This window comes from Epinephelus fuscoguttatus, linkage group LG12 (assembly GCF_011397635.1).
Source record: "Epinephelus fuscoguttatus linkage group LG12, E.fuscoguttatus.final_Chr_v1".
NCBI lineage: Eukaryota > Metazoa > Chordata > Actinopteri > Perciformes > Serranidae > Epinephelus > Epinephelus fuscoguttatus.
The window spans coordinates 10,773,273-10,800,537 of NC_064763.1; the positions used below are offsets into that span (position 1 = coordinate 10,773,273).

The 27,265-nt window shown below is 38.8% G+C and overlaps 1 protein-coding gene across 2 annotated transcripts; it reads left to right on the forward strand.

Annotated features, from left to right (window-relative positions):
• Positions 1-5,335: 5,335 nt before the first annotated feature.
• On the forward strand, positions 5,336-26,448 carry msna (moesin a). Of its 2 annotated transcripts, XM_049591949.1 has the most exons (13): positions 5,336-5,642; positions 15,911-15,994; positions 16,563-16,658; positions 16,787-17,061; positions 17,193-17,276; positions 17,725-17,871; positions 18,293-18,389; positions 18,486-18,649; positions 18,942-19,072; positions 19,221-19,381; positions 19,522-19,614; positions 22,241-22,471; positions 24,162-26,448. In XM_049591949.1, exons 1-13 carry the CDS (start codon positions 5,631-5,633, stop codon positions 24,324-24,326), a joined length of 1,740 nt encoding a protein of 579 aa, XP_049447906.1. In that variant the 5' UTR covers positions 5,336-5,630; the 3' UTR covers positions 24,327-26,448. The 2 variants fall into 2 exon arrangements, with proteins under 2 accessions (XP_049447906.1, XP_049447907.1); XM_049591950.1 differs by lacking the exons at positions 5,336-5,642; positions 16,563-16,658; positions 16,787-17,061 and having other exon boundaries at positions 15,936-15,994.
• The last annotated feature ends 817 nt before the right edge of the window (positions 26,449-27,265 follow it).

Below are 27,265 nucleotides of genomic sequence, written 5' to 3' on the forward strand. Positions count from 1 at the left end.
GAGACGCAGAGAGCAGATCTGTCAGTCTGTCAGTTTTTACACAGATTTGTGTTCGATACAGATCCTTTTTAAAATGGGAATTTATTGGGAGTGTTGGCAGTTGATTTAATGACTAACCCTGTATGTTGACAAAGAGTGTGTTGAATTGTGATTTATTTTACTATTGAATTGTTCACCAATTGTAATTTTGGTATCTGAGGCCAGTTTGCATACTGTTGTTTGAAATGAACAGCCCTATGGAAATTAGACTAGTGCTATTTTCACAGTGATGTTGTCAATGTAATATTAAGTTCAGAATCAGTTGTTAATGGCTAAGATCAAGACCAAAGTGATTTTTGATGTGCACACATGACGCACCTGTTATGATGATTGGTTCAAACACACACACAAACAGTTGTGGTCAAATGATGGTGAACCTCTTGACGTCTTGAAGTTCCTGCTACGAAATAATTTAAACATGTCATCGTTGGTTGGCTTACAAACGTACAGAGGTACATATTTGAACACAACTGTGCATATACAGTGTAATACTCAGGTGAAATCACACAAACATTTTAATCACACGGTTGTTTTCTAATACTGAGAAATGCAGTGGTCACATTTCTGAAATAGGTCTCCTGTCTGAGTAGACCGATGTGTCTGCAATGTACAAAAAGGGATATATAAAGCAAGTGTTTTGTGTTGTGATGATCTGCAGTATTGTAATCCACTCTGACTGGATAGCATTGCTTTTATAGACCAAAATATACAAAAATAGACTATTTGGGTCCGTGGGCTCAAACAAAATGTAAGTCTTAATGACAAAATGTGTTTCTCTCCATAAATAAAGCAAAACTATGTCCAAACTGTGTTTTATTGTTTTTAATGAGACAGGAAAGACGCAAGATTACAAAAGCTGTGTTGAAAGTGTTCTGTTGCAACTGTGGTTATTAACATGAATGAAATGACGCATTAAAATTTGGAAATTGTGGTGTCTCAAGTGAAGAAAGTAAAGAAAATGCTTTCCTTTTGTAGAACTTATCTCTCGGCCTCCAGCACTGTATGCTGCTTAAATTTTCACTCTTAAGTTGTGACATGCTGTGGACAGCATATGGTTAGGTTTAGGCATAAAAAACACTTGGTTATGGTAAGGAAAAGATCATATTTTGGCTTAAGATACACAGTCGTTGCCACAACCACTGCCGGAAATGTGCTGATGACGCCTTAAAACAAAACCTGGTTGTTGTTGCCACTGTCACCGCTGGTAATGTACCGACATTGGCCAAAAAAATACCTGGTTGTAGTCGCCCCAAAATCTCTGAGAATATCACAGTGTGACGCTAAAAAACACATGGCTCATCTCCACCATCTCCTCCTCCTGATGAGAAACTCTGCTCATACACATGTAATCTGAACTACATCTTTAGAAACATTGATATGGTACATAGAAAACATACAAACACAACTTATCTGTTATTTGCAATAATGTATGCTGGCTTTTTTCCCCTGGTGACTGGGCTGATTAGAAACAATAAGACCAAATAATGTCATTTCTAATTTTTTATTTTATGGTGTATGCCAGAGGTTTGGAAGAGGTCTGGGAAAGCCCTACTACATTAAAAGGATCTCAACAAACAAGTTAAAGTAAAGAAGGAAAGTAAAGAAGTAAACAAGTAATCTAAACCAAATGGCAAACTTAGTAGCGCTGTTTACATGGTGTCAGATATCAATGAAAGATGCAAATGTTTGCCAAAATGCTCACAAGGTGAGACATCTTTATTTATATGGTACATTTAGGCAACAGGGGAATTCAAAGTGCTTTACATAAAACAACTGCATTGAGACAAAGGATATTTAAATACAATATAAAAAGAGCAAGAGAATAGAAAATATGAACAAGCTGAAATATACTAGTTATAAAACAAAAATAAAAGTTACAGTGCAGTGTAAGACATGAATAAATATTTGATTTAATACAAGGCAGCGACAAACAGAAAGGTCTGAGAGAACTTGGAATCACAGCAGACCTACAGTTTTCTGGGAATTTGTTCCAGATATGTGGAGCTTAAAAACAATGCTGCTTCCCCATATTTAGTTTTGACTCTGGCGACACAAAGCAGACCTGTCACAGAAGACCAGAGAGGTCTTGATTGTTCATAGTGCACCAGACGGTCAGAAATGTATTTGGGCGCTAAATCATTCAGTGGTTTGTAAACCAACAGTATTTTGAAATTGATTCTCTCAGAGACAGGAAGTGTAAAGATCTCTGGAGTGAGTGACAGTGTCCAGTAGTGTGACAGTAGGCTGACTTAGTTATTGTCTTAATGTGGGACGCAGACATGTTTTCCTTTTCGGCAGTGTACCATTTTTGTGGATATATACACTAAATGTTTTCACACATTCATTGTGTGTCTAATAGCTTCAACCCCTCCAAGTACAGCAGCTGTGGTGCAACAGGTTACACAGCACATGTACACTATCTGCTGGTTAAATGGTGTAATGGTTCAGGGCATGAGTCATTAGGACACACAGACCTGTGAAAATACTTTCATGGTATTACCTTGATTTGTTTTATAAAGAGACACTACAACATCCCATTTAACTAATGCAGTAAAAAGGAGGCCACAGCTGCTGAGACCTTTTGTCCGTAGCTGACTTCTAACAAATCAAAACATTAAATTAGTGAATTAAAGCAGTGCAGAGTTCAGTAGCTGTTTTTTTTTTTTTTAACATCATGTACAGCACAGTGTACTGTTAACATAAGATTGTTAAGACCGTGACCACTGTAAAACTAACCATGATAAAAGAGTACTGGAGTCTAATCTCTTTGTCCAGCTAAGAGTTTTTGACAAACACAGCTAACTCAGGTCTGATCGGCATCAACCTTGATTTTGGAGAACTACGCACCATTTTGCCTTTGACTCAGCTGCAACTCATTCAGTGAGTTGAGACTGTGGGAGGTCATGCTGCCCTGGGAGTGGAGAGATGAGTCAACATGCAAACGCAGTGACGTCTCTGTGCTGTGCTCTCTCTGGGAATATTACAGTACCAGCCAGTCTCCAGGGATTCCTTCATGTCATCTTTGTTTTCAAGTCAGTCACTTCTAGAACTTGGTAACTCTTGGTTTTTTGAATGTTTCCTTCCACATTGTGCAAGTGTACATTCAGCATTACACACTCTTTCTTTTGCATCATTCAAATATGTAAATAAAACTTAATACAATTGTTGGAGGCCATATTTAGAATTCATGTTAAATTATACACCTCTATTAAATACACATGCAGGTATAAAAATGCTGGACAAACCTGGTATGCATGACGAAAGAGACATCAACTAGATACCTTGGTGACGTAGACGCATGTAGGAGGAGAAGAAATGGACTGATAAGGCAGGGGCTGAAGAGAGGCTGAGAGAAAACAGATTTTAAGACATCATCAGCTAGGGGGCGCTGTGGAGGAAAACGTGTGCGTGGACTGATTGGAGCTGCAAAAAAAAAAAAGAAGACCGACAACTCTGACAGTGCTGACCACAGATTCTTATTAATCAGGTCTGAGATGGATGTTTTATCCAGAGCGACCACAGACAGATGCTATATATCAAGCAGTACTACACACAAAAACTGTTTTGGTGGACAGAGAAGACATATTTTGGTTTACCGAGCAGTGGGAAAAAGTGTGGTTTGATGAGTCACCATGCTCTATTTAGTGCACACCAAAAGACGTCAAGAGGCCTGAGGTCTGATAAAGCAGTCTGGACTCTGTGATATAATGAGGGAAACATTTAGTGGCACAGCTTAGACCAGCTGAACCTCTAACAAAGGGAGGTAAATTCAAGTGATCAGGGTTGCTCTTTAAAGAGGCACTTCACTCCTGATGGCAGTGGAGTTCCCAGGATGATGTTAAGCCCTCTACAGGATATAAGTGGGCATAGGACGGGTTGAAAACCACAAAAACAACTTTAACAACACACCATACTCCACTGTCAGCCCGGTCACCACAGCTTAGTCCAGCTGGGAGTTTCTGGAACGATGCCGGAACTGGGTTTCCTTTAAGCACTGGGGCTAGGGGCACATATGAAACACACCCTGCGCCCCCACTGCCCACCAAAATCCATGCCTATGCCATTTATAATGTGTGTGGTAATGGTGATTGTCTTCAGCACATTACATTATAGAGTCTGTATATATGATATACAGAGTTCAACAAAACAGTGTCACATTTTGTGCAAAGGGGGTAGCCTCTAGCTCACCTGGTAAAGTGTGTGTCACACGATGGCTGAGTCCCTACAGCAGTCCGGATTCAATTCCAACTTGTGGCCCTTTGCTGCATGTCATCCCCCTTCTCTCTGCCTCCCTTCCTGTCATTATTCAGCTGTCCTATAATAAAGGCTAAAGGCCCAAAAAAATAATCTTAAAAAAGAAAAAAAAATGTAAAGGGTGTGATGTAAGAAAAAATACTACTACTTCAGCTTTGGCAAAAAAGCTGAACACAAGTTAAGAATAACAGGTGACATAACTTGTTGGTTTTCACTGACATTGTCATTATTTTTAAGGCTTTACTTCTGGACATTTTGCTTTTCTGTGTGGTTTGGGCACAGATGATTTGGCTCTGTTAGTTGTCTCTGCTTTGAAAACTCATACAACAGTTGTGACTTCTTTCATTCAACTTACAGAAGTGCACAGTGTAAATCATATTCCTTGTACTATTCTTCTTACCTCTAATAAATTAAAAAGTAACAGTCACAATGTGTCATATGGCAATGTGAAGACATACACTAAGATTTTCATGTAGGAGCCCACATGGTATAGCTACAGTGCTGTGCTGGGTATGTGCAGCCTCAGACATAAGTCCCAAACTATGATTTTGAGTTAAAAAAAAAAAAAATAGAAATATGTACTGAGGCAAGTAGGCCTATTTGTTTTATCTGATAGGTAGCTTTTTCATCCATAAAGACCTTCTCTACACTGTTTAATAACATTTTATGATGATTATCCAACATACTAGTTACTGGCAAACTGCACAGACCATTAAAAGTTTGGTCCTCGGGTGTTTTAGTGTTTAAAATGTGGGCTATAACAGTGATTGCACCTCTTAAATGGCCTGCTTTTATGGTATTAATGTGATGTACATGTAGACTACATGTCTGTATTCTTATACATGACTGTTGTGTAGTCATTTTGGGCAGGATTTACCTATAGATTAGTGTTGAACGTGTCTGTTAAGAGTGAAAGTACTGCTGAACTTTTAGCAGGGACCTGAGAGGCAGCACACTGAGTGCAGCCATGATGATGCGGCTGCTGCTGCAGGCGGAGTCTGCTGGTCTGTAGCCTCTTTTTCTGTCTGGCTGGCTGCTGTCCTGTCATCGGCCTGGGTGTGGTCTTGCAGTCAGGGGTACCGTTAGCAGGAAATCAGACTCCAGTTCATTTCACTTTAAGGCGAAACAAAGAAAAAAATACTCTCACGCGCCGTAGGTTGAAAATAGTTGTCGGTAGTCGAGCTATAAGTAACATTTGTGTCCTCGAGACAGGAAGGCGTTTTATTGGCGCCGTTGTTCTGATGGGAAAAAGTTTTCTGCTGGTCTCGCTAACTGCTCGACTGATTTAATAACTTTTTTTTTTATAAATCCTGAACCGGACGTAAAAGAAAGGAAAGATGCCGAAGACGGTAAGGATGAAAACTGCATTATCGCTATCATGTAAAAAACTACCGTGTTTCTGTCTGTCTCTCTTTCTCCGTTATAACGTTAGCCTACCTGTAAAATGCCCAGTGGGACTTATTGTTTGACAATGGTGCTTAATATTAGCCTTAAAATACCCATTATTGCATCTTTAGTACGTATTATAGTATTTTTACATCCTTTACATCCTCTCAGACTCACCCGAGGATTACTGGGGTACTTTCCGTTAGGTGTGTGCGCGTGCGCGCTCCCGCCTGTTTGGTCATTAAAATTAGCGCCTTTAACAGGATCATTCATTCAGAGGTTCACGGTTAATACGTTAGTTATTACGGTATTTTAAGTTTCTCTCCACAGCTGAAGAGCCTGAAATCACATTTGTTGAATCGGCTTTCAGCGGAAGCGGCTGTGTGGCCTGTAGTAGCAAACGAGCTAGTCCTCCTAAAGGCCTCCTCCTCAGTCAGGTCTAACGAGGAGGGATTTCAAGTGTCATTCAGGCCAGCTGTGTTGCCCAAATCTGGAGCAAATGGAGGCAAACTTAAAACAGGGAGGTGGCATAGGGGGAGACACCCAGAACTATTATGCCTTATAGCCACTGTTAAGAAAAAAAGGCTCAAATTTTGGGTCTGTGCTGTGGTATCAAATGAAGAAGCACCCAAAGCTTGATGGATTTGTCCTGGAGCTGGTGTGGCTCTGAACAAAGAGGACGGCCACACACTGACTTCACTCTTTGTTTTATTCAAACACCATCAGAGCAGGCAGAGACCAGTGGCTCATGCCTCCATCAGTGGCAGACAGGAGTGAAAATGGTGTCTAAGTAATCCTCGACCTCTTCTGTTTGCCTCAGATGAAAGCATGAGTTGACTGAGAGAATTTAATGTAGGAACTGAAATCTGTGTGCGACCCTTCTCATTCAGTTTGGAGCTGCGATACCCACATGCACACTCTGACAAAAGGCTACAAAAAGAGTCACTCATGTCCCATGAGATGAAGCTGATGCTAAGTACAGTCATTTAGATTTCACAGTGTAGACACTGTAACAACATCAGACTGCCCTTTCTCTACTCTGGGTACATGCTGTAGACTCATAATTTGCCCCACATTATAAGAGCTATCATTTTGGGCAGCAGCCAGTAACTTGGCCATTATGATACTTCTTTTAGAGCATTCAGTAATTAAACATTTGAATCTAATTGTTAAAACTTACTAAAATACATGTTTCACCGCTGACATGTCATTAAGACTCACTTGTGAACTCCTGAACTTCCAAATTACAAACATTAGTACAAATGGTACCAAAGGTTGTAGCTGCTTTCTTCCTGCAGCATTGTTTCTGCTCGCACTTCCTCGATATTTTTTCCAGCTGTCAACCTGAAAAAATGTCAAAGCATCCTGGCATTTAAGGTGTATACTTTAAGAGCTTTTTCTGCCCTCCTCTTCCTAAAAGGAATTCCTCTAATCATGTTAGCATTTTAGAATAAACTTTACAGGGCTTTTTTGTGTAAGTCAGGTTGTGCCGATCAGGCAGGTAATAACTAGAAATTATGAATTAGTTATTAGCAGTGAATTGCCACATCTATTCATAAAATATGCCTTTAAATTTTACGAATTATATGAAATGGAGCTGTACGATATTTGCAGTTAAGGGGGGCTTTCAGATGTTCTGTACTGTACGCTGACAAGTATTAATCTTGTGTATATTTTCCACTGTAATGCTCTTTATACGTTTTGGTTTTTTTTAGTCCTTCGTTTAGTGTCAGTCTTTATGCCAAATCTCTGCAGAGGGACACCGTTAGACTCAACAACAGCAGAGTAGTGGCCTGTTATATATGTAGCTGCTACTGAAGTAACAGCCGGGGACCTGAAAGACCTCTAAAGGATCTGTTTGGCAGTCACGACCAGTTCACAAGCACAGGGACACTGCAGGGAAAGTGCAGCTGTGTTGTAGGGACTTTTGCCTGTACATAATGAAGAGTAAGAAAAGAGGAAACTTGTGGTGAATAAAATAGACAGTCAAGAGGAAGCAGCAAGACTTTCTCAAAATAAACAAGGACAATAAATGATGACCAAAAAGGATTGTGGGATATGTTAGACAGTAAGGCCTTATATTTATTAATGAGCAGCCTGAGCTGTGTTTCCAGTATTAAAAATCTATAACTATAGGGATCAACAGAAGAAGTGGCTGGAGCAAAGCCTAAATATGTCAGGTTATATGCTGCTGAGAAGTAAAGTTATCCCTTCTGAGGATCAGTCATTGCACCTGGATGGTGATATCAGTGATGAAATGGTAAAACTCAGACAGGTTATTGCGACACTCAGTTGTCTGTTTCCTTTAGTAAAGCTTACGGCGCCATGTGAAGACGCCGTAGACATGCTGTCTGAAAGAAGGAAGCTGGACACACTGATTCAGCAAATGAGAGCTCACTCTGCACCCAGTGAAAGTTGTTTCCCCCATTTGTAGTCACATTCACAACAATCCAGCTCAGGGAGTAAAATTCATGGCTTCAAAAAAAAGAAGTTTTCCATTAACGGTTTTAGTGACCCAGTTTCTGGTTTTGTAGTTAACTGTAACAACTTTGACATTTAACAAAAGCAATAATTATTGAGAAAGTCTGTCTTTGCTGGACTCCTCCTGGCAGTGCCTGAGTTTCCCAAGGAAGTTGTGTTGTGACTCAAGGTTTCTGCACTTACATCAGTTCCTCTTCTGGTAATTTCCTTGCCTGCAGCCTTATAAGGACTTTCACATCACGGTCTAGCTGTTCTCCTCCCTGCTTTCCCCTAGCGTGGTCCTCAGATGCCATGCTCCACTTTAGATGCATTACAGCAGTGCAGCAAGTTCAGGATTACCTATAGGTCTGTGTTCATCAGTGTAATTGTACATTTTAGCTGAAATTAGTTTTGTATTTAAATTGTTCAACTACTGCTGTTATGTGTGTGGGTGTGACTTATTTGTTTTTCACAAAGACTCCCAATTTACAAAAAAATACATTTTATATAGGCCCAAAACATAGCACTCTATTTTGTTTTATTTCTTTAATCTAACCCCAGTTTCCCCTTTTATTTTCCTATACTTGCTGTTTTAAAAATAGAACCATTTCAGGATTAGTACAGCAGACAATCAGTCTGTTTTCAACCAGTTTGTCATTCTTCTCAACTGGTGAATAATGTTAATCGTATAACACCTTTTCATCTAAAAATACAGAAATGGCCTACTATCTTTTACACAAAACTTGAGCATAACTTACCATTTTAGCCCGCTACGTTGAAATCACAACAAATGCCGTTTTCTTGTAACGAGCACCAAACTTTTAACAAGTGTGGCTATGGAGAAATGGTAAATGGAAAGACCCAGCGGTATGCAAGCAGGGGATTAAATGAATCTGTAATGCACATAGCAGAGCAGATTAACAGCGTGTAGAGGTGGAGGTGGTGGACAAACTGCATTCAAAACGTCTGGGGTTTTTACACAAACAGGTAGTTCAATGCTTTCTGTTTGGAGGTTGTGAGAAAATCAGACTCCTGAAAGTAAGTTCTTTGTTATTATTCATTAATGATTTAGACTTTTTATGTACTTGTTATCGTCTGTTTTTTGTCTGTTTCTATTGCTGCTGTCGGAATAAAAGAAATCATCTTAACTTATTTCTGTTTAAATAATCTGTTTTTTTATTGAACATGACCGACCATTGTAATTACAATTAGATGTTAAAATGACACGGGAGATGATTGAGTTAAGATTAGTGTATTTGGCCCTCATTGTAATGACAGTGTTTGGTACAAATTTTAAGCCAGCAAAGTACAAACTGTGTACATAATAAAGGAATAGCATAAGCAAAGCACTGCAGTGAGCATTAGTCATGTAGTATTGCATTACTGCCTACTGCAAACAGAAGTGCCTGTGGTTTGTATCTGTGGTTGTCTTCTTGTGGGAAAAACGTTGCGTCCTTAATCATTACTACACACCAAACAAATAGAGCAGAAGGCTGCTCTCCTCTACATACTGTCTGTCTGAATTCAGCGTTCCCGCAGATCCTTAAACATTTCGAAAGACATTGAACTCGCTAATCAAAAAAGTAAGGCCTTAGCTGGAGTTAAAATGCCTTAAATCAATCTTTGAAAAGTCATAGAAAAGTCAAGACATGGGAGGTGGGTCGTTTTATGAATCTTCTTTTTTTTCCTGACATTGTATTGCAAAATCTCTGAATAACTGGTACCATCTATCTTTTATAAATAATTTACTGAATGCCATCTTACACAGATCAGGATAGCAGATCAGAAACACTCATATTTTGTTTCCGGAGAGGATCAACTGTCTGCTAGCTAGCTGTCATTGTACCCTGGACAACATAGTTAACTGCAAATTCAATGAAAATTGGTTATTTAACCAAGATTTTGCAGTAAGGCTGAAACCGGTACAAGACAATGCATGTGAGGCTAGGTTTATTATATGCAAAATGTTTTTCAACCATGGCATGATGGGAATCAGAGCAGTAGAAGCCCGTATGCAGAGTGAGAAACAATAATGCCAAGAAAACTCCCCAACAAACGCTTGGTATTTCCCAGTTCGGTTCCTCCCTTGTCTCCACCATGAGACAGAAAAAAATCATGTTCTTATATTACTATAAACATTTGGGCAAAATTGTCCCTTACCCTAAGTAATAAATTGGTCTTGAATTTCATTCCCAATAGCATTATTAATAGTCTTAAAAAGTCTTAAATCTAACTTGCCTTCAGCTGGAGGAACCCTGAAACTGTCAGTGTCACCAGTAGATTGATGAGACTGCAAGAATTTTGGCAACTTCTAAAGATTGAACTATGCTGGAAACGTGGAATTTATTATTAGCTATATAAAGATGTATATTGGAGAAGATAGGCAATACAGTATCTCCATGTTGCTGCCTAGTCTTCCTGTTTGGTCTACATAATTGTGCATAAGTAGCTGTAACAGTATAACACAGGATTTGAACCCAAAAGCAGAGCTGGCAGACAAAACCAGCAGGGATAAAAGAGTCCTTACTTGGTCAACAGGAGGCTTATAGTTGGCAGCGTGATGACTGGCACAGTTAGCAATCAAACGCAGGGGTCAAAAGGAAGGCAATATGTCATCAGAATAAATGGAGCCAGCACAGAACAAGTGCTTGAAAGGTCAGACAACGTACTCAATTTGGCAAGGAGTATTAGCATCGGACTGATAAGATACCAGGACTAATGTTGTAGGACAGGAGTGCAAGTCAGGTGAACATACGCAGTAAACATGAGATGAGAGTCAATCAAAAAAGATTTAGATGATTAGAAAGAATGAAAGAGCAGTCTGTACCACAATGGCTGTTTTTTTTTTATTAAAAACACATTCTTGATTGATTACAAGAGTGGTCGTGGGAAACAGTTCTGAAAGCTTGCTGCTCTTGTGTTTACTGTCCCCTGCTAACAGAGAAACCTTATTCTCTTCTCCGTCCTCGCTCCTCCTGTTGCCCAATTTATTCTCTTCAGCCACAGGGCCTATGTAGTGTAATGCTACAAGGCGTCCAGCACACGACTTCATGTTAATCTGATCAGCAGACGTGATGAGTACTTATGTTTACTCACCAAGATACTGATTTGTTTTTTGTGGCATAGATACTTTTCTGATGGTTGGCTGCAAACTCAGTACTGTATTAAAGGCCAATATTTGTATATTGCTTTGGAGGATATAAACACGTTTGTTGTCTTGCTCACAAGTCTTTTCACATGATCTCCCTTGTATTATTGGCTTCGAGCGATAACATAACAAGGCTGTTGTGCTGTGCTTCATGCAGGATAAGTCATCACGTCACATTTTCCCACATTTTCACACTTCATATTCAGCTTGGCATTACCTAATAGCTGTTAACTGGACGCTGTTGAGAATGTCAAGGTTGAGATTTCAAATGCTTACTGACTGTACATACCCTGTATTCACATTTAAATGTGACTGTTCCACCTGACTGGATTGAGTCTGACCCTTATTTTCATACGTCTGTCAGGCAGATCTTATTCTTGTCACCTCTGACATGTGCAGTTCATCTTTCAGATAAGCTGTGACTCAAGTAGTGGTAGATCTCAGTGTCATGGTTACTGTCGTCACCAGAGCCGATCCATTGTCAAATCGATGTTCACCTTAGTTGCTGACCTTGTGTGACACAGAAGTATGATTTTGATTCAGCACCCATTGTGTATAGCTATGTTTGTTATATTTGTCACACTTAAGATGGTCTTTATGTGCAGCCTGTTTTGACATATGCTGCTGCTAACCTTAGTCGACTGCTCGCATAAAGTGGGTTTGTGCCCAGACATGAGGGCTGTCCTGCTGTCCACATACATAAGGATGCTGTTGGTCAACACTGTTGTTCCCTTTTGCTCCTAAAACCACTTAGCGGTATGTTCTTTATTGTCTTGGTTTTGGTTGGAAGGACTGTGGTTGTGAACAGCACACAGAGATAACACTGGCGTGGTTGTGTGGGAATGTAAGGGCTGAACGACTGAATGCTGAGACAACAGGGGTTCCCACTGAACTATTTTTTTTTTACTATTAATTTACCTTCTGTAGGATGTAAAGTTGAATGTCGTGAAAGGGGACGTTACAAATTTTAAGAGAAAACGCACACCATACTCTTGAGGTGCTGATCACTGGAGGAAGATCGGTTGAAAAAAAAAAGTGTCGCACACTCTGGCTCCATATGCAGTTTATTTAAATCAACGTTTCAGCTAAATGGCCTTCTTCAAAATTTGCAAATCTTGAAAAAGGCCATGTAGCCGAAAACGTTGATTTAAGTAAATTGCATATGGAGCCAGAGTGTGCGACACTTTTTTTCTTCAAGTAAAAGGGGACGTTCCTACATATATAATGTTTGATTAAAGTGAATCTTAGTAGAGAAAAATAACGATGGTAGACTGTACTTAGATCACTGGGTCTGCTCTGGGCTGTACATCTATAAATCACACATGTTCTGTGAGTTTCAGTAGTTTTGCTTCCTCTTCTTAACAAGATAACCTGAGGTGTTTCCCAGTTTACTTTTGGTTGAACTTCTCCATTATTGCACAATGACCATATGATTATCAAACAAACTTGTTCACTTCCTACAAATAATAGAGGGCTTTGTCTCCCCTTACCCTTCCTCCATTGGCCATTTGAGTTCATCACTTAAAATTATTCAGAATAACAGCTTTCGCAAATACTGACATGAGTTGTAATTAAACTGACATCAAGCCCTCAAGGCTTATTGGGGCAATTTGTGGATTTCAGCCATGCTAGTGGGTGGCATGGCTCTGTGGATGCAGATGGCAACGTCAGCCTGTTGGTGGGTTGGTCAAGACTGAAATATCAATCATGGATCATCATGACATCTGGTGGACAGTCATGTTCCCCATGGATGAATTGTGATCCCTTAAAATTTCATCTAGTGCCATCACAGGGTCAAAATGCACATTTGCTTAATACTTGGGTTTATGAATTATCGTAAACGTTTAGCATTCCTATCGGCCTCAGCTGTTATTAGTGTTAGCAAATGTTAGCATGCTAACTAGCGAAACTAAATAGCACTGTCACTGTGAGCTTGTTAGCATGCTAACGTTTTCATTTAGCTCAGTGAACCACTGCACACAAACAGACCCACAGATCTGCTCACATGGCTGTGCTCTGTCTTTGTTAATATGATTTGACTTGATGTGCTGAGGATTTTATTATCATGGCCTATAATGTATTGTAAGTGAAAACATAAAATGCAGTTATCTTGATTATATCTGCTTTGAAAACTCAATATATTTAAATAATCAGTCAACTATATATACTTTTATTCCATATAACTTTTATATTTCATGTGATTTAATACCATAATTAGGATATGAATGTGTCTTAAAATGATGAGTTGGTCTGATAAATCAAAGGCCAGTTATACTAACACAAGAGGAGATGAGACCTTTAAGATAAAGCAAATGGAGATATTAAAGATAACCCAAAGTTTCAGGCAGTCAGTGAAGTGGAGGATTCTTGAAGAAAGCTTCACATTACATAGGTGACTCACTAAGTCGCTAGCTTGTGAAAAACTCAAGTATTAAATACATCACACATGCTTCTAGATGTAGAGCTTGTTAAGAGTTGTTAATAGTTGTGGTGATAAAAAGCAGTGAAGAACAGGTCATGGAAACATGACACATGGGCCTGAGAGGGGTGTTTTTGAGCGTGTGCTAATAATAGTGTGCTAAGTGTTTTTGAATTCTGGCCATGAGAGACACACCCTAACCAGGCAGAAAATGTACGAGTGCAGTTCCCTTTTATGCAGAATTAGCCATTTTGACTCAGGAAATGAAACCGCTTACACCCAGCAGGGTGGTCATCGACTGAACTCTCATCTACACTAATGAGATTAAATGTTCATCGAAGCTCATAATTGTCAGTTTAAAGAGTAGTATGTCTAGACAGCTTGAGGCATCTGTGTTGGAGTTTGGTGTAGGCCCAGATTGTAGGTTTCACTATAACTCTGTCTGCTGGTGATAACAGGATGTGAAGAGGGGCAAGTATCCTGAGCAGTAAATGGGGTCCTGCTGACATGAATGGGAAAGAACGCAACTCTAATCAGCCCCGCAACTGGGAAATAATGCATACCATTGTTGTTCAGGGCAGGCGTGGGCCTCAGCCTGCACAGTTATTTCCCAATAGACATGCTTGCTGCTGTTTTCGTCATCTCTAAGAGGACAGAGAAAATGAGAAATGCCTACATGGTCAGTTTACTCAGTACAGAATGAATGTATTCTCTGGGCGACCTCACTGAGCGAGGCTTTAAGGTTAAATATATCCATTCAGCTCATGACATATAATTTACACAATTTGAAGTCTCTTAAATGAGAAGGGCCTCAGTGGCTAAATAAGCAGCTGTGACAAAGTGTGTTACCTGAGGTTGATAGACCTACTTAACAAAGTCTGTTCTCACTAAATTCTGCTACAGCAGATAGCTCAGCAGTAAGCTGACAGGTTGCTTGATACATGACAGGATGTAGGCGACTCTCAGAAGAGCTCAGTGTTCAGCAGCAGTGCCTTGCAGCCACCAGAGGATATGGTTACTTCCTGTAGATAAGTTCTATACTGAGACACTGCCAGATTGGCACGTTTGTCGTACACACTGCGGGGCCCTGATCTTTAACGAATTGTGCATACATCAAAACATCTTTTCTCATGATATCACGATGGTGTGGTTGACTGAGTGTTCACAGTAGGCCTGATCTGACTGTAGAGTTACATTGTTCTCTGACAGACGTGGCCTGTGGAGCGTGTGCACTGAGGGGTGTCGCTGCACCTTTGCACAGCCTGGTTTATTCAAAACCTTCCCAGTAGCTTGATAGAAAATCAGCTGATGAACCACTGTATGTAGAAGTATGTCATTATATAATCTTTTATTTTTTTCTTGTGGCTTTCTGTCAATTTTATTTTTATATATTGCCACTGGGGGGCACCAGTGAAAACTGGGAGTTTTCAAATTCTATATATAATACTGTAAGTTTAAGTGATGAAAGATGATGTGTTTTCCACTGAATGACATGTCAGTGTTGACTGCTTTATGTGTGTAGATGGAGAATCATTTAAAATGAGCTAAATGCTAAAAGGACAATCAATCAGAATTTATTGATTGATCAGTGACTTTCAATAGCTCAAAGACGTAAACGTATATCAATTTCTTTGAGACACTAAAGCAAACTATCTCCTGATCATGCCAGCAATAATAATAATAAAGCTCTGCTTCTGCCAAGAAATTGATTTTAGCTCACTGATACATGTGAGATACATTCATTTCATCCGAAATACTGTTGTCAAAAATGTATTTATTGAAACATATTGAGTCTGAATATTTTGACAGATTTCAGTACTAATATTCTTCAGTATCGAAACAGCGATACCAGCTGCGCTTTCTTGCTCTCTCTTATTGTTAATGTATACTATAGTCATTCTGCTACTAACCAAGAGAAGAAAAGTTGTTGTTGTCATGTTACACTCTTGTTATATTTATCTCTTTTTTTTAAATTGTATACTCTAAATGTCAGTTTTCCCCTGTGGCATCAAAGATGGTATTGAATATTGGTATCTTTTTAAGATATTGTATCAAAGTAAGAAATTACATTATTGTGACAACACTAACCCAAAATGCTGTCTGTGTCCATTTATATATATATATATAAAAATATATATATATATATATATATATATATATAAATTTAACGATCACTCATTCTTCCAATGTCCTCTCTTCCTCAGATTAGTGTGAGAGTCACTACAATGGATGCTGAACTGGAGTTCGCCATTCAGCCAAACACAACAGGAAAGCAGCTCTTTGACCAGGTATGAGAAACTCCTGACTTGAAACCAGTGATATCCACTAACAGTAATACACTGAAGAATCGAATATGTTAAAAGTTATTTATTTTGTTTGTTGTCATGTATGATATTCTTGGAAATATTTTTGAATAACTGTAAAACATTACATGAAGCAATAATGTGTTGGTGATGTAACCAGCAGGTTGCTTTATTTTTATTTACAGTGTAACTAGCAGACTAATAACTGCAATAGTTTTGTAACAAAAAAAAAATACTGCAAGGAACAGAAACTATATTTTAAAAAGATTTATGAGGACGCAGTCACATTTATTTATTTAGTTTCTTGTCACACGCAGAGTGTGAGTTTCTTGTTTCTAACAAAACACTTCTTTAATGTCTTAAAACTATTTGTATATGTAGTTTTTGTGTTTGATGTTTGTAAGAGTGTTGAAACAAACAACAAACACACAGCAGCATGAGAAATGATGCCTGTTCCCTGTGTTTCACTGTTCATAGATCTATTATAGAACAGACTGTGCTAATGTTATGGTGAGGAGGAACAAGAATAATACTTCTGCTTTTATATTTTCAGGTTGTTAAGACCATCGGGCTGAGAGAGGTTTGGTACTTTGGGCTCCAGTACCAGGATACAAAGGGTTTCTCCACATGGCTCAAGCTCAATAAGAAGGTGTTTTCCTTCACTACAATGTCTCACGCACTTTTTCTTCTTTGGCAAAATTGAGCTACTCTGTTGAACTCAAGTCTGTTTACAGAAGTCTAACCTCTGCCCCTCACCCGTGCCACACTTTATTTTAGGTGACAGCCCAGGATGTGAGGAAGGAAAGCCCGCTGCTGTTTAAGTTCCGTGCCAAGTTCTTCCCCGAGGATGTGACAGAGGAGTTAATCCAGGACGCCACACAGCGGCTGTTCTTCCTGCAGGTGAAGGAGGGAATCCTAAATGACGACATCTACTGCCCTCCAGAGACAGCAGTCCTCCTGGCTTCCTACGCAGTGCAGGCCAAGTATGCCGACTACAACAAGGAAGTCCACACACCAGGATATCTGTCCAGTGAACAGCTGCTCCCTCAGAGGTAACACAGCTTTATAGCACCATTTCAAAACGGCAGTTAATGTCAGATAGATGTCACCTTTCGGCCAGGGTGTTTGTACGAGACGTCTTTCATAGCATGACTTCTGACACTCGGATGTCTTATGTTTTCAGAGTTCTGGACCAGCACAAACTTAACAAGGAGCAGTGGGAGGAGAGGATTCAAGTGTGGCATGAAGAACACAAGAGCATGATGAGGTAACTGCCAACACACATGTGCAAACAAACATTTGAAGACATGAAACATCTTTGCTTACTTGGTATTTCAACAGGCATTATTTTAAGAGGATCTTTCACACTCTTAGCCCAAAATACTGACTGAATGTGCATATTTGGGAGATATTGCACCATAGTTGCACCTGATTCTACCTTGCTCTAGTTGCTTAGTCTCCTGCTTAGTGATGGTAGTGGTCTTTGGAGGTTTCAGTCCTGGGTCAGAATCTAACTCTCACCACTTTGAAGATGTGAAGCTTGAACTTTTTTTTTTTTTTTAAATTGTCTTTCTCTTCTCAAGGCTTCTTCTTAGCCTTGCTACCGTACATTTAACTCCTAGCTGTAGAACACTCTGTGCTTCTAACTTGAAGCTTTAACATTTCTTGCTTTTGTGCAACATGTTATTTATGTTAGTATGTGCTATCTGCCACAGAGAGGAGTCCATGATGGAGTATCTGAAGATCGCTCAAGATCTCGAGATGTACGGGGTCAACTACTTCAACATCAAGAACAAGAAAGGCACAGAACTGTGGTTGGGAGTGGATGCTTTGGGGCTCAACATTTATGAACAGAATGACAAGTAAGTGATTTCACAGTAATGTCAAATCACTATGAATGCACATGTTCAGCAGAGCTGCAACCAACAATTATTTTCTCAATTAATCGATTGTTGTTTGGTCTATAAAATGTCAAAAAATTGTGAAAAATGTCTATAAGTATTTCCCAAAGCCCACGGTGACATCCTCAAATGTCCTGTTTTGTCCACAACCTAAAGATATTCAGGTTACTGTCATAGAGGAGTAGAGAAACCAGAAAATATTCACATTTTAGAAACTCGAGTCAGAATTTTTCTTTTTTTTCCCTTAAAAAAATGGCCCAGACCAAGTAGTCTTTAAACATTGCAGCTTTAATGTTTAGCATCATTATTGTTTATTGTCATTACTAGTTCCTGTCTATTGTGATGCAGCTGACAAAGGTTTTTTTTGTATTGTCTTCAACAGAATGACGCCCAAAATTGGATTTCCTTGGAGTGAAATTAGGAACATTTCCTTCAATGACAAGAAGTTCGTCATCAAACCAATTGACAAGAAAGCACCTGTATGTAAACCATTAACAATAATAACTTGTTTACAATTGATAAATCATCTATCTATGGATCAATCCTAAATATAAATATCTACTTTTATTCTTTAGGACTTTGTATTCTATGCTCCAAGACTGCGCATCAACAAGCGAATTCTGGCTCTTTGCATGGGCAACCATGAGCTGTACATGCGCCGCCGCAAACCTGACACCATTGAAGTGCAGCAGATGAAGGCTCAGGCTCGGGAGGAGAAGAATCACAAGAAGATGGAGCGGTAAGAGTCATAAGCTGTTGTCAGAGGAACTACACTATGTGACTTCTGATGTAGCCTATTATGTAGCCTATTAAATATGTTATTACCACACTTTGTGATTGATTTCTATTAACTGGTTTAAAATACATCATGCAACAGGAATGTCAGGTTTGTTCTTTGTGACAGCAATTATAGAAATGTTAATTCCAACACAGAGGCCCTGCGCTGTGTTTGATAGTTATGTGGGATGTGTAACCTAAATACTCTGTATACTATGGTATAATCCAATACATCTTGTTTGTGTTTCCATTAGAGCTCTGCTGGAGAATGAAAAGAGGAAACGAGAAGTTGCAGAAAAGGAAAAGGAAAAGATTGAAAAGGAAAAGGAGGAGTTAATGGAGAGACTAAAGCAGATTGAGGAGCAGACGAAAAAAGCCCAACAAGGTGGGTGACCCATCAGTGCTCAAGAAAAAGCTTGTTGTTGCACTGTAATGAATGGTGACAGCTTTTTTACACAACACTTAACTTTATTGCGTGTGTGTGTGTGTGTGTGTGTGTGTGTGTGTGTGTGTGTGTGTGTGCGCGCGCGCAGAGTTGGAGGAGCAAACACAGAAGGCTCTGGAGTTGGAGTTGGAGAGGAAGAGGGCTCAGGAGGAGGCTGAACGTCTGGAGAGTGATCTGAAGAGTGCTGAGGACGCCAAGATGGCACTGCTGCAGCAGTCAGAGAACCAGATGAAGAACCAAGAACACCTGGTCAGTTATCAAACACTATTTGTGTAAAAATAGGTATTGAAACTAGAAAACGAAAGGCTTTGATGGATGAACACGTGCGTGTACTGATGCTTCAAATATCAATGTCAAGAAAGTCTAAAAGTGAAAAAATGTCCTTTCAGGCAACAGAGTTGGCTGAGCTGACTTCGAAGATTTCCCTCCTGGAGGATGCCAAGAAGAAGAAGGAGGAAGAGGCAATGGAGTGGCAAGAGAAGGTATGATCTGAGTTGCACATTATGAACATTGCTCATTATAATAAAAAACATGACACCAGTTCATTAAATAAAAGTAAGCAAATTACATTTATTTACATTGTATTTAACACACAAATGCATGCAGTTACTCTTGTGTGTAAATTCACATGCACTCACACTCTCACACACATATGCTAGGCTTCTTAAGCTTGTCTTTCATTCAGTTTAGCAAGAAGACATTCAGCCGCATTGAGTGTGTGTAAGGCTCATACTTAATGCATTAAACGTCCGTGGACAGCTATGGACTTGCACTGGTCTATTGAGTCTGAGAGCACACGTGTGTTTCTGTGTGTGTGAAAGAAAGAGAGAGGTAGAGCCAGTGATGAACAGAGCCTCTGGTTAGTCTCACATGCTGACCCAAATACTTCCTGTTTTCCTCAGATCCTTAGAAAATCTTAAAAGGCATTGGATTAAATAATCTAAAAATAAGGCCTTAATTGGTATTAAAATGTCTTAAATCAGTCTCAAAAAGTCGAAATGCTAAATCATGGAAAGTAGGATGTTATGAATCTTTTTTTCATGACATTGCCTTGTAAAATCTCTGAACAATTAACAACATAATTTTTTTCAAAATAATTTATCTAATGTCTCTCACATTAACGTCACATCAGGGTAACCAACCAACAACACACTTGTTTCTGGCCGGGATGCTTAGAGCAGAGAATACACTCCGCTAGCTAGCTGTCACGGTACCCTGGGTGACAATGGGTGCAAATTTAAAGATTTCGCAGCATGGCTAAAACCTGTTCAAAGCAATGCAAACAAGGCTTGGTGTATTTTATGTAAAACGTTTTTTAAACATGGCAGGATGGAAATGGAGACAGTGGAATCCCACATGCAGAGTGAGAAACACAAAATCGCCTTAAAAACCTGCCAACAAATGCCACTTATATCCCAGTTCTGTTCCACCATCGTCTCTTGCTTCAGTTTTAATTATGGTAAAATTTGTCTTAAATTTAATTCAGAGTGACCTGAAAAAACGCCTAAAAAGTCTTAAATCTAACTTGCCTTAAGCTGTAGGAGCCCCGAAAAAATTTGTGCTGACTAGCGAGGGTAGCAACATTTAATCAACTTGTCTACTAATCACACACATCCCTGAGTTACTACGTTTTTATAGTAAGAAAATGGTCTTCTTTCTTTGATTGCAGTGACAGTTTTAGTTATCAATGATTTAAGTACAAAGGAGAAAACTGTATCACATTCAGCTTTAGAGCTGATGGCCTGAATTTTTTTTCTCATACACAAATGACTTGTGTCTCTACCAGCTTTAATAGGTGGTTACAGACACAGTTACACAGCTACAGTTCTTCTTCCTGCCTCTCTTGCAGTTGGTTAAAACTAAAATTGTGCATTACAGCCATCATGTGTTGAGAAGTGAGACAGACAGGTCACTGATGATTCTCAGACTGACTCCATTTTTTATCCTCTCAATAATGCCTCCATCATATTATGGTTCAGGTAGTGGCATGTTGTTCTTAACAAGTACAAAGTAGTGATTTTACAGTGGCCCATGTGTTAACCAGGGGAACAGTAAATTCTGCAATACTGCACCAAATATTTTGTGCTTATACAAGTTAATGGCACCTGGGTTGTGTGATCAGATAATGTTAGCACTCCAAATGAGCTCAGTGTGGACATGGCAAAAACTAGAGCATCATCAAACCTCACTGTCGGTCAGACATTGTGCTGACAATGTTGCCCCTCCCTTGTGACACAGTAAGGACAGACATTCCTGAGGTCCTGTTGTTGTGTGTTTCTGGGGGAGGGGTGAAAGCTCACAGCTCGCCTCATGTCTTTTTTGGTAAAAACCATGCACACCAGCCCAGCCCCTTCAATTTTATGGGCAGTGTGACTCATGCTGTTTGTGGCAATGATGGCCGTCTTCGTGCAAAGGAAATCCTGTCATAACTCTTTTGCACCATTATGATATTCTGCCTTGTAAAAGAATGCTGTGCTAAGTGGTGGTTTCCACAGTTGTGCATTTTTGGCGAACAGTTTAGTTTCAGTTGAAATTCCGGTCTTAGTCATGATTGGCTCAAAGCAGAAGCACTCTGGTCCGTTATTTTTTTTTAACTTTGTCAGCAGCTTTTATTCTTGGTCAGTTAATTTTGTAGCACAAGGCGTCCTCTAATGCCCTGTGGCTAAAGTAGATTTTTAGTGTCTTTAATAGATTGTTAAAAATTATTTTTAGTGGCCAAAATAATAAAAACAATGTTGCACAGCCAGCTGGGAAGAGCCGAAATGATGAGTCAGTTAATTTTAGTTAGTTAATTTTAGATAGTTTTAGATACAGCACCACCATGAGGTTGATGTTTTTGGCTTTTAGAAAAATGCCTCAACAACTATCTGTCCGATTGTCAAATAATGTGGTGCAACTCTCATGTTTCCCACAGTATGAATGTGTGTACGACCAGTGTAGAAACAAAACAACAAACACCCTGGAACAAAAACCCTACTGATGTCATGTTTTTTGGGTGTTAGATACATTTCTGTCCATCAAATCTCTAATTATCTAAACAATTGAAATTGCAGTGAGGCCTGTAACTATAATGCACAGTCCCCTCATTGGTGCTCTCTGTTTCCTCAGGCTACCACAGTGCAGGAGGACCTGGAGAAGACCAAAGAAGAGCTCAAAAACAAAGTGATGGCGGCTCACGTTCAGGAGCCCCTCAACGCAGAGAACGAGCACGACGAGAACGACGAAAGCAGCGCCGAAGCCAGCGCCGAGTTCACAGCTGCCGCCACGTACAAGGACCGCAGCGAAGAGGAGCGCATGACTGAGGCTGAGAAGAACGAACGTTTGCAGAAACATCTACTTGTAAGTGATTGCACATATCTCAAATATAAAATTAATTTGATTTGTCAATACATTATTAGAAAGATAGATCAAAAGGCTAACTGTAGCGATTTGATCTCACGTGACACCTATGCTTTTTAAGTCGCCTTAAATCCATTTTTTAACTAGAGTAAAAAAGTGTGTGAAAATAAATCACACCACAAAAAAATGGACAAGTAGGCCTCATTACTCCTTTCTTTTTGTTGTAAAATGTAGCTATCAGTATGTCAGTTTTTAGCTTAGGTGTTGTTGTGCAAACAGGTCATATGAAAGCACTGAGAAATAGGGACACTTGCACTTCTTGTGACGTAGGCTGATATCAGAATCAGACTACTTTATTGATCTCCAGGGGGAAACTCTGATACGTTACAGTCGCTCAGATGTAAGCATAGATAATTATAGAAGTTGAAATAAGAAGTAATGAAGTACAAAGTATGTAAAAATATACAAATAAAATATATGTATTATGCTACAGTGTTCAACATTTAAAGATACAAAATATCTAAAATATGATGAGTATGTAAAGTGTGTAAATGATATAAAATATGTGCCTTATGCTACATTACAATGTATAAAACTAGTATGTAAAGTTTTAGAAATATAAACATGTATTATGCAGCAGTGTACAACGCAATATATACATAAATAGAAATAAGAGTAAGAAATATTCTCAAAATGTGCATCATGTTAAATTTACATTCAAGAGTGGTAAGATGATGAGGTCAAATCATAGGCTCTTAATGATTTCTTTTTATAGAGTAACTGTTGTGCTGTTTTTTCAGGTTCATACTTGTATTTAAGTTTTCTACTAGAACATGTTTACATGCTTTAATGGTCAGAAAACACTGTTTTCCTCACACGCCTGTATTCATCCTGTATTCACTGTGTTTGCACTGTCATCGCAGCTGGGAAATGACTGTAACAGAGCACAGCTGCACTTTTTACCGTGAAAAACCATCCTCTAAACACCACTGGAGTTGTTCTAGCAGGAATATGATCCAAAATCAGGGAGAAATTTACAACATCAGCAACCAAGAATTTATACTTCCCTGACGTTAGCATGTAGCTACGTGTATGATAGAGGTGCACTTGTAGCAAGAGAACGGCTGTAACGGAGAGTAGCAGCACTTTAAACTGTGAAAAATCCCCAATAAAAGCTTCTAAACACAACTGGACACGTTCCAGCAGGAATATGATCTGAAATTGGGGAGAGATATACAACATCAGCAACCAGGGTTACAGGTTAACCTGACTTTAGCAAGTAGCTTCATGTAACAGTGTAGGCTACAAACTGTAAATACCAGATGACCACATAAAGAAATCAGGCCTACTATTACATCATACTGTACTCAGAGTAGAAACGTTGAAAGGGAGCATATACTTCTGCATATGTTTACGTCATTATTTGTAACTTTGGCCACATTAAATATGTACACAAAATACAGAAAAGCATAATAGGTCTCCTTTAATAAATCCATTTCAATGATAAAGAAGAGGAAGATAAAGAAATGCAAATGATTGAGAGACAGATTGTTAAATTTAAAGCTAAAGTAGGTCAGTCACTAAAAAAGTTCTTAATATTCTGCACACCCAGGGATAAGAGTGAGTCTTACATGTTCATAGTAACATACTGCTCTGAGGTGTCTTAATACTGTGATGACTGTGTTTTTAGGCTCTAAGCTCCGAGTTGGCGAACGCTCGTGACGAGAGCAAGAAAACAGTGAACGACATGATCCACGCAGAGAACATGAAAGCGGGACGAGACAAGTACAAGACCCTCAGACAGATCCGGTCAGGAAACACCAAACAGCGCATCGATGAGTTCGAGTGCATGTGATGTCTGCATTCAGCAACGCAAAAGCCCGCACAGTTGGGCCTTTCTGCCTGGACTGCAGTCCTGCCTCACACAAGCTGTTTCCTCTGTACCCAAATAAATCAGATCCACAACATGACATGGTTGCACAAGCACAGCAAAATGTACAAATATGGATCTGGGATTCTCTATTTGTTATCATTCCTAACTTTGAATTTAGGCAAGTCACTGGTTGAAAAGGGACATACTGTATTTTATTAGTTCATTCCTCACATGGGTTTTATAATGTAGCATACTAGTAATGGGCTCACGCCTCATTTCACGACACATTGAGTTAGCATTTTTATTTTCTTTATATATTTCTGTCACATTTCAGTTTCATGATTTCAAAATAAGAGGTTTAGAAACCAATCCAAATTTCAGACTAAAAGCTGTGACTGTAGACGTATTTCTGCTGTACACATGCAACGGTTCTTCACAGCAAGCTGGATTTTTCAGACAGTAGTATTTCTCCCATGATCCGCTGCCCATAGTTTTAAAACCAAATGCACTGTAACTGTCTATGTGGAGCATTAATAGAGCAGTATTATATTTTTAATTTTTTTTTTGCAAATTTACTCACTTCATCATTTGAGTGTGTTCTAAAGTGTTCAGAATCATACAGTATTTTTGCCCCACTCACAACGTGATATTAAAGATCAAATTCATGTACATATATACTTTTAAGTCAGTTTGCAGCTACAAGGCTTTAGAGCAAATTTCGCTGTTCTTCAGTTTCATCTATTTTATCCAGGATTGAATTTAAAAAACAAATAGGACATTGAAAGTTTATTTTGTTCTACCTGTAAGAGTTTAACCCTGGTTTATTCCTCTGCTTTTATTTTTAATTCTGCTCATCAGTGAGGTTGTTGTTTGATAATCAGAACACATGTTTTTGCAATATTATAATCAGTACAGCATAACGAGTTACACTGTAGTTGCCACGTGTCAAGTTGGTGATCAAACACCAATAAAGTCATCCGTAGATGTATAATCTTCCTTGCTCGGTCATGTCTTTTCTTCACAAATGAGAAGTTTCTTGCCACAAAAAATCTTCATGGAATTTGATGCATAGAATTAAATAATTTCATTAAACATGCACTGGAAAACTAAAGCTGACCTTTGCAAAACAAGTCGAGACAGACTTACTGCCCCACATGGGCACTATTTCCAATGCATGCATTTTTCATATACTGTGTGTATTTAATGACATTTGTGTATTTTGTAATTTGGATTTTTTCAGAAGTGATAGAATTATGTAAGGTGGAAACCAGACACCACTGAGGATATTTTTGTATTATAAAATCTAGAAGTACTTGTCAAAGGTGACAGTTTTTGTTCAGAAGGAACAGCTTTTTGAAAACAGTATTTTGTTGTAAACTAATTGAACAGCTATCTGCTGTGATAGTAAGCTGATGGAACAAGCACACCCTAAAGCCTGTGATAGGACCAATGAAACGCCAAAATACCAGGCAAAAGGAAAAATAGCACGGATGGAGATTTTTAAAACAAGGCCAAAACATTTTGCATAAAAATGAATGACTTCCTTGTGCCAATGTTCCAGATTACATGTTGGCACTCAGACGTGAAGGGTTTTGCTTGTTCTTGGATATTTAGAAATTAGTGTTTAAAGGATTTATTTACACAATTTTGCAAGTTCAAAATAAATGTGTTCTAGATTTTTTTTTTTTTATTTTATTTTGATTTCTCTTATTAAATGAAAGTCATTTGTACCAAGATGCATTTTGTTATACAGTATTCTTGCCCATTGCTGCGCGTAGTTCTCGTATCTTCCATTTAATGTAAAAATGCAGTCATTGCTGCTTTGGATACATTTCCATGCCTTTGACAATAACTTTTATAATGCTGCACTGTATGTTCTACCTGAAGCACCATTTATTGACAGCCTTCTTTTTAAGAAACAAGTGTAATTCAGTCATCATGTGTGAAAAAGAAATGTATTAAAAGATGCTACTCAATATTTTGTCTTGAATCAAAAAAGGGCTGAAACATAACGTAAATTGACAGACAGTGCCTTGCCCAGGTTTTTCATCAGATCTTGCTGCTTCAAGTCTTCCTTTCACCAATGAATAAAAGTCAAATTAAACAGTTTTGTCCATATCTGATTATTTTCTTGCTGTTGATGTTACAACCACTGTTGCCTACCATTTCTGCAATACTATACAACAAATTTAATTACTCATGTCTCACATGCACCTTTATACTTAATATTCTGTTAGTTATCTTGACATGCATGCCATTTATTAATATGTTTACACTAGCTCTATATTACAGCGATCACACTCATCAGATCCACTTTTGGCCTCATGGTTAATGAGCTCTAAGTTTCCATTGCGTCTGCTGTTGTGCTTCTAGTCGCAGTCTTGCAATGAGCCACATGGTGGCAGTATTGCCTCAGTCTTCAGTGAGGGTGACAATCAGCTTACTCACATTAATGAACATTTAGTTGATGTCGTCATAGATGTCGGCATGTTAACTGACTAATAACTTATCGGTACATAAAGATTTTAATAAATGTGACTGAGGTTAGTTTTGTTCCACTTTACTAAATCAAGTTCTCAGAATAGAATTTCAAATGATCACCAGATAAGAAAACGTCATTGTGCAGGACATTCACAACCATGCAGATGCCCTATACGTGTCAGAAATTGTTCTGCAAATATTTTTTAAATGGTAAACAGTTTGCACTGAAGAGTTGATTTATTGCCTCTTGGAGAAAGACTCCCATGTCACATATTTGTTACATTGTTGAAATCCTATTTAGAGCATTTAGGTTTAGACTCAAAACTCAAATACACAGTAAACCCAGTGACTGAAAGGCAAGCAAATAAGAAACTCTCTGTTTGATTTGCAATTTAAAACCCATGAATCTGGGAGCAACTCTCACTGTTTTTCATTTGTAA

Bases quoted from the DNA above. Each gene is read 5' to 3' on its own strand.
- msna (XM_049591949.1), top strand. The intron at 16,659-16,786 runs GTGTTTTCCTTC...ACTTTATTTTAG, and splicing joins GGCTCAAGCTCAATAAGAAG to GTGACAGCCCAGGATGTGAG. The intron at 18,650-18,941 runs GTAAGAGTCATA...TGTTTCCATTAG, and splicing joins AATCACAAGAAGATGGAGCG to AGCTCTGCTGGAGAATGAAA.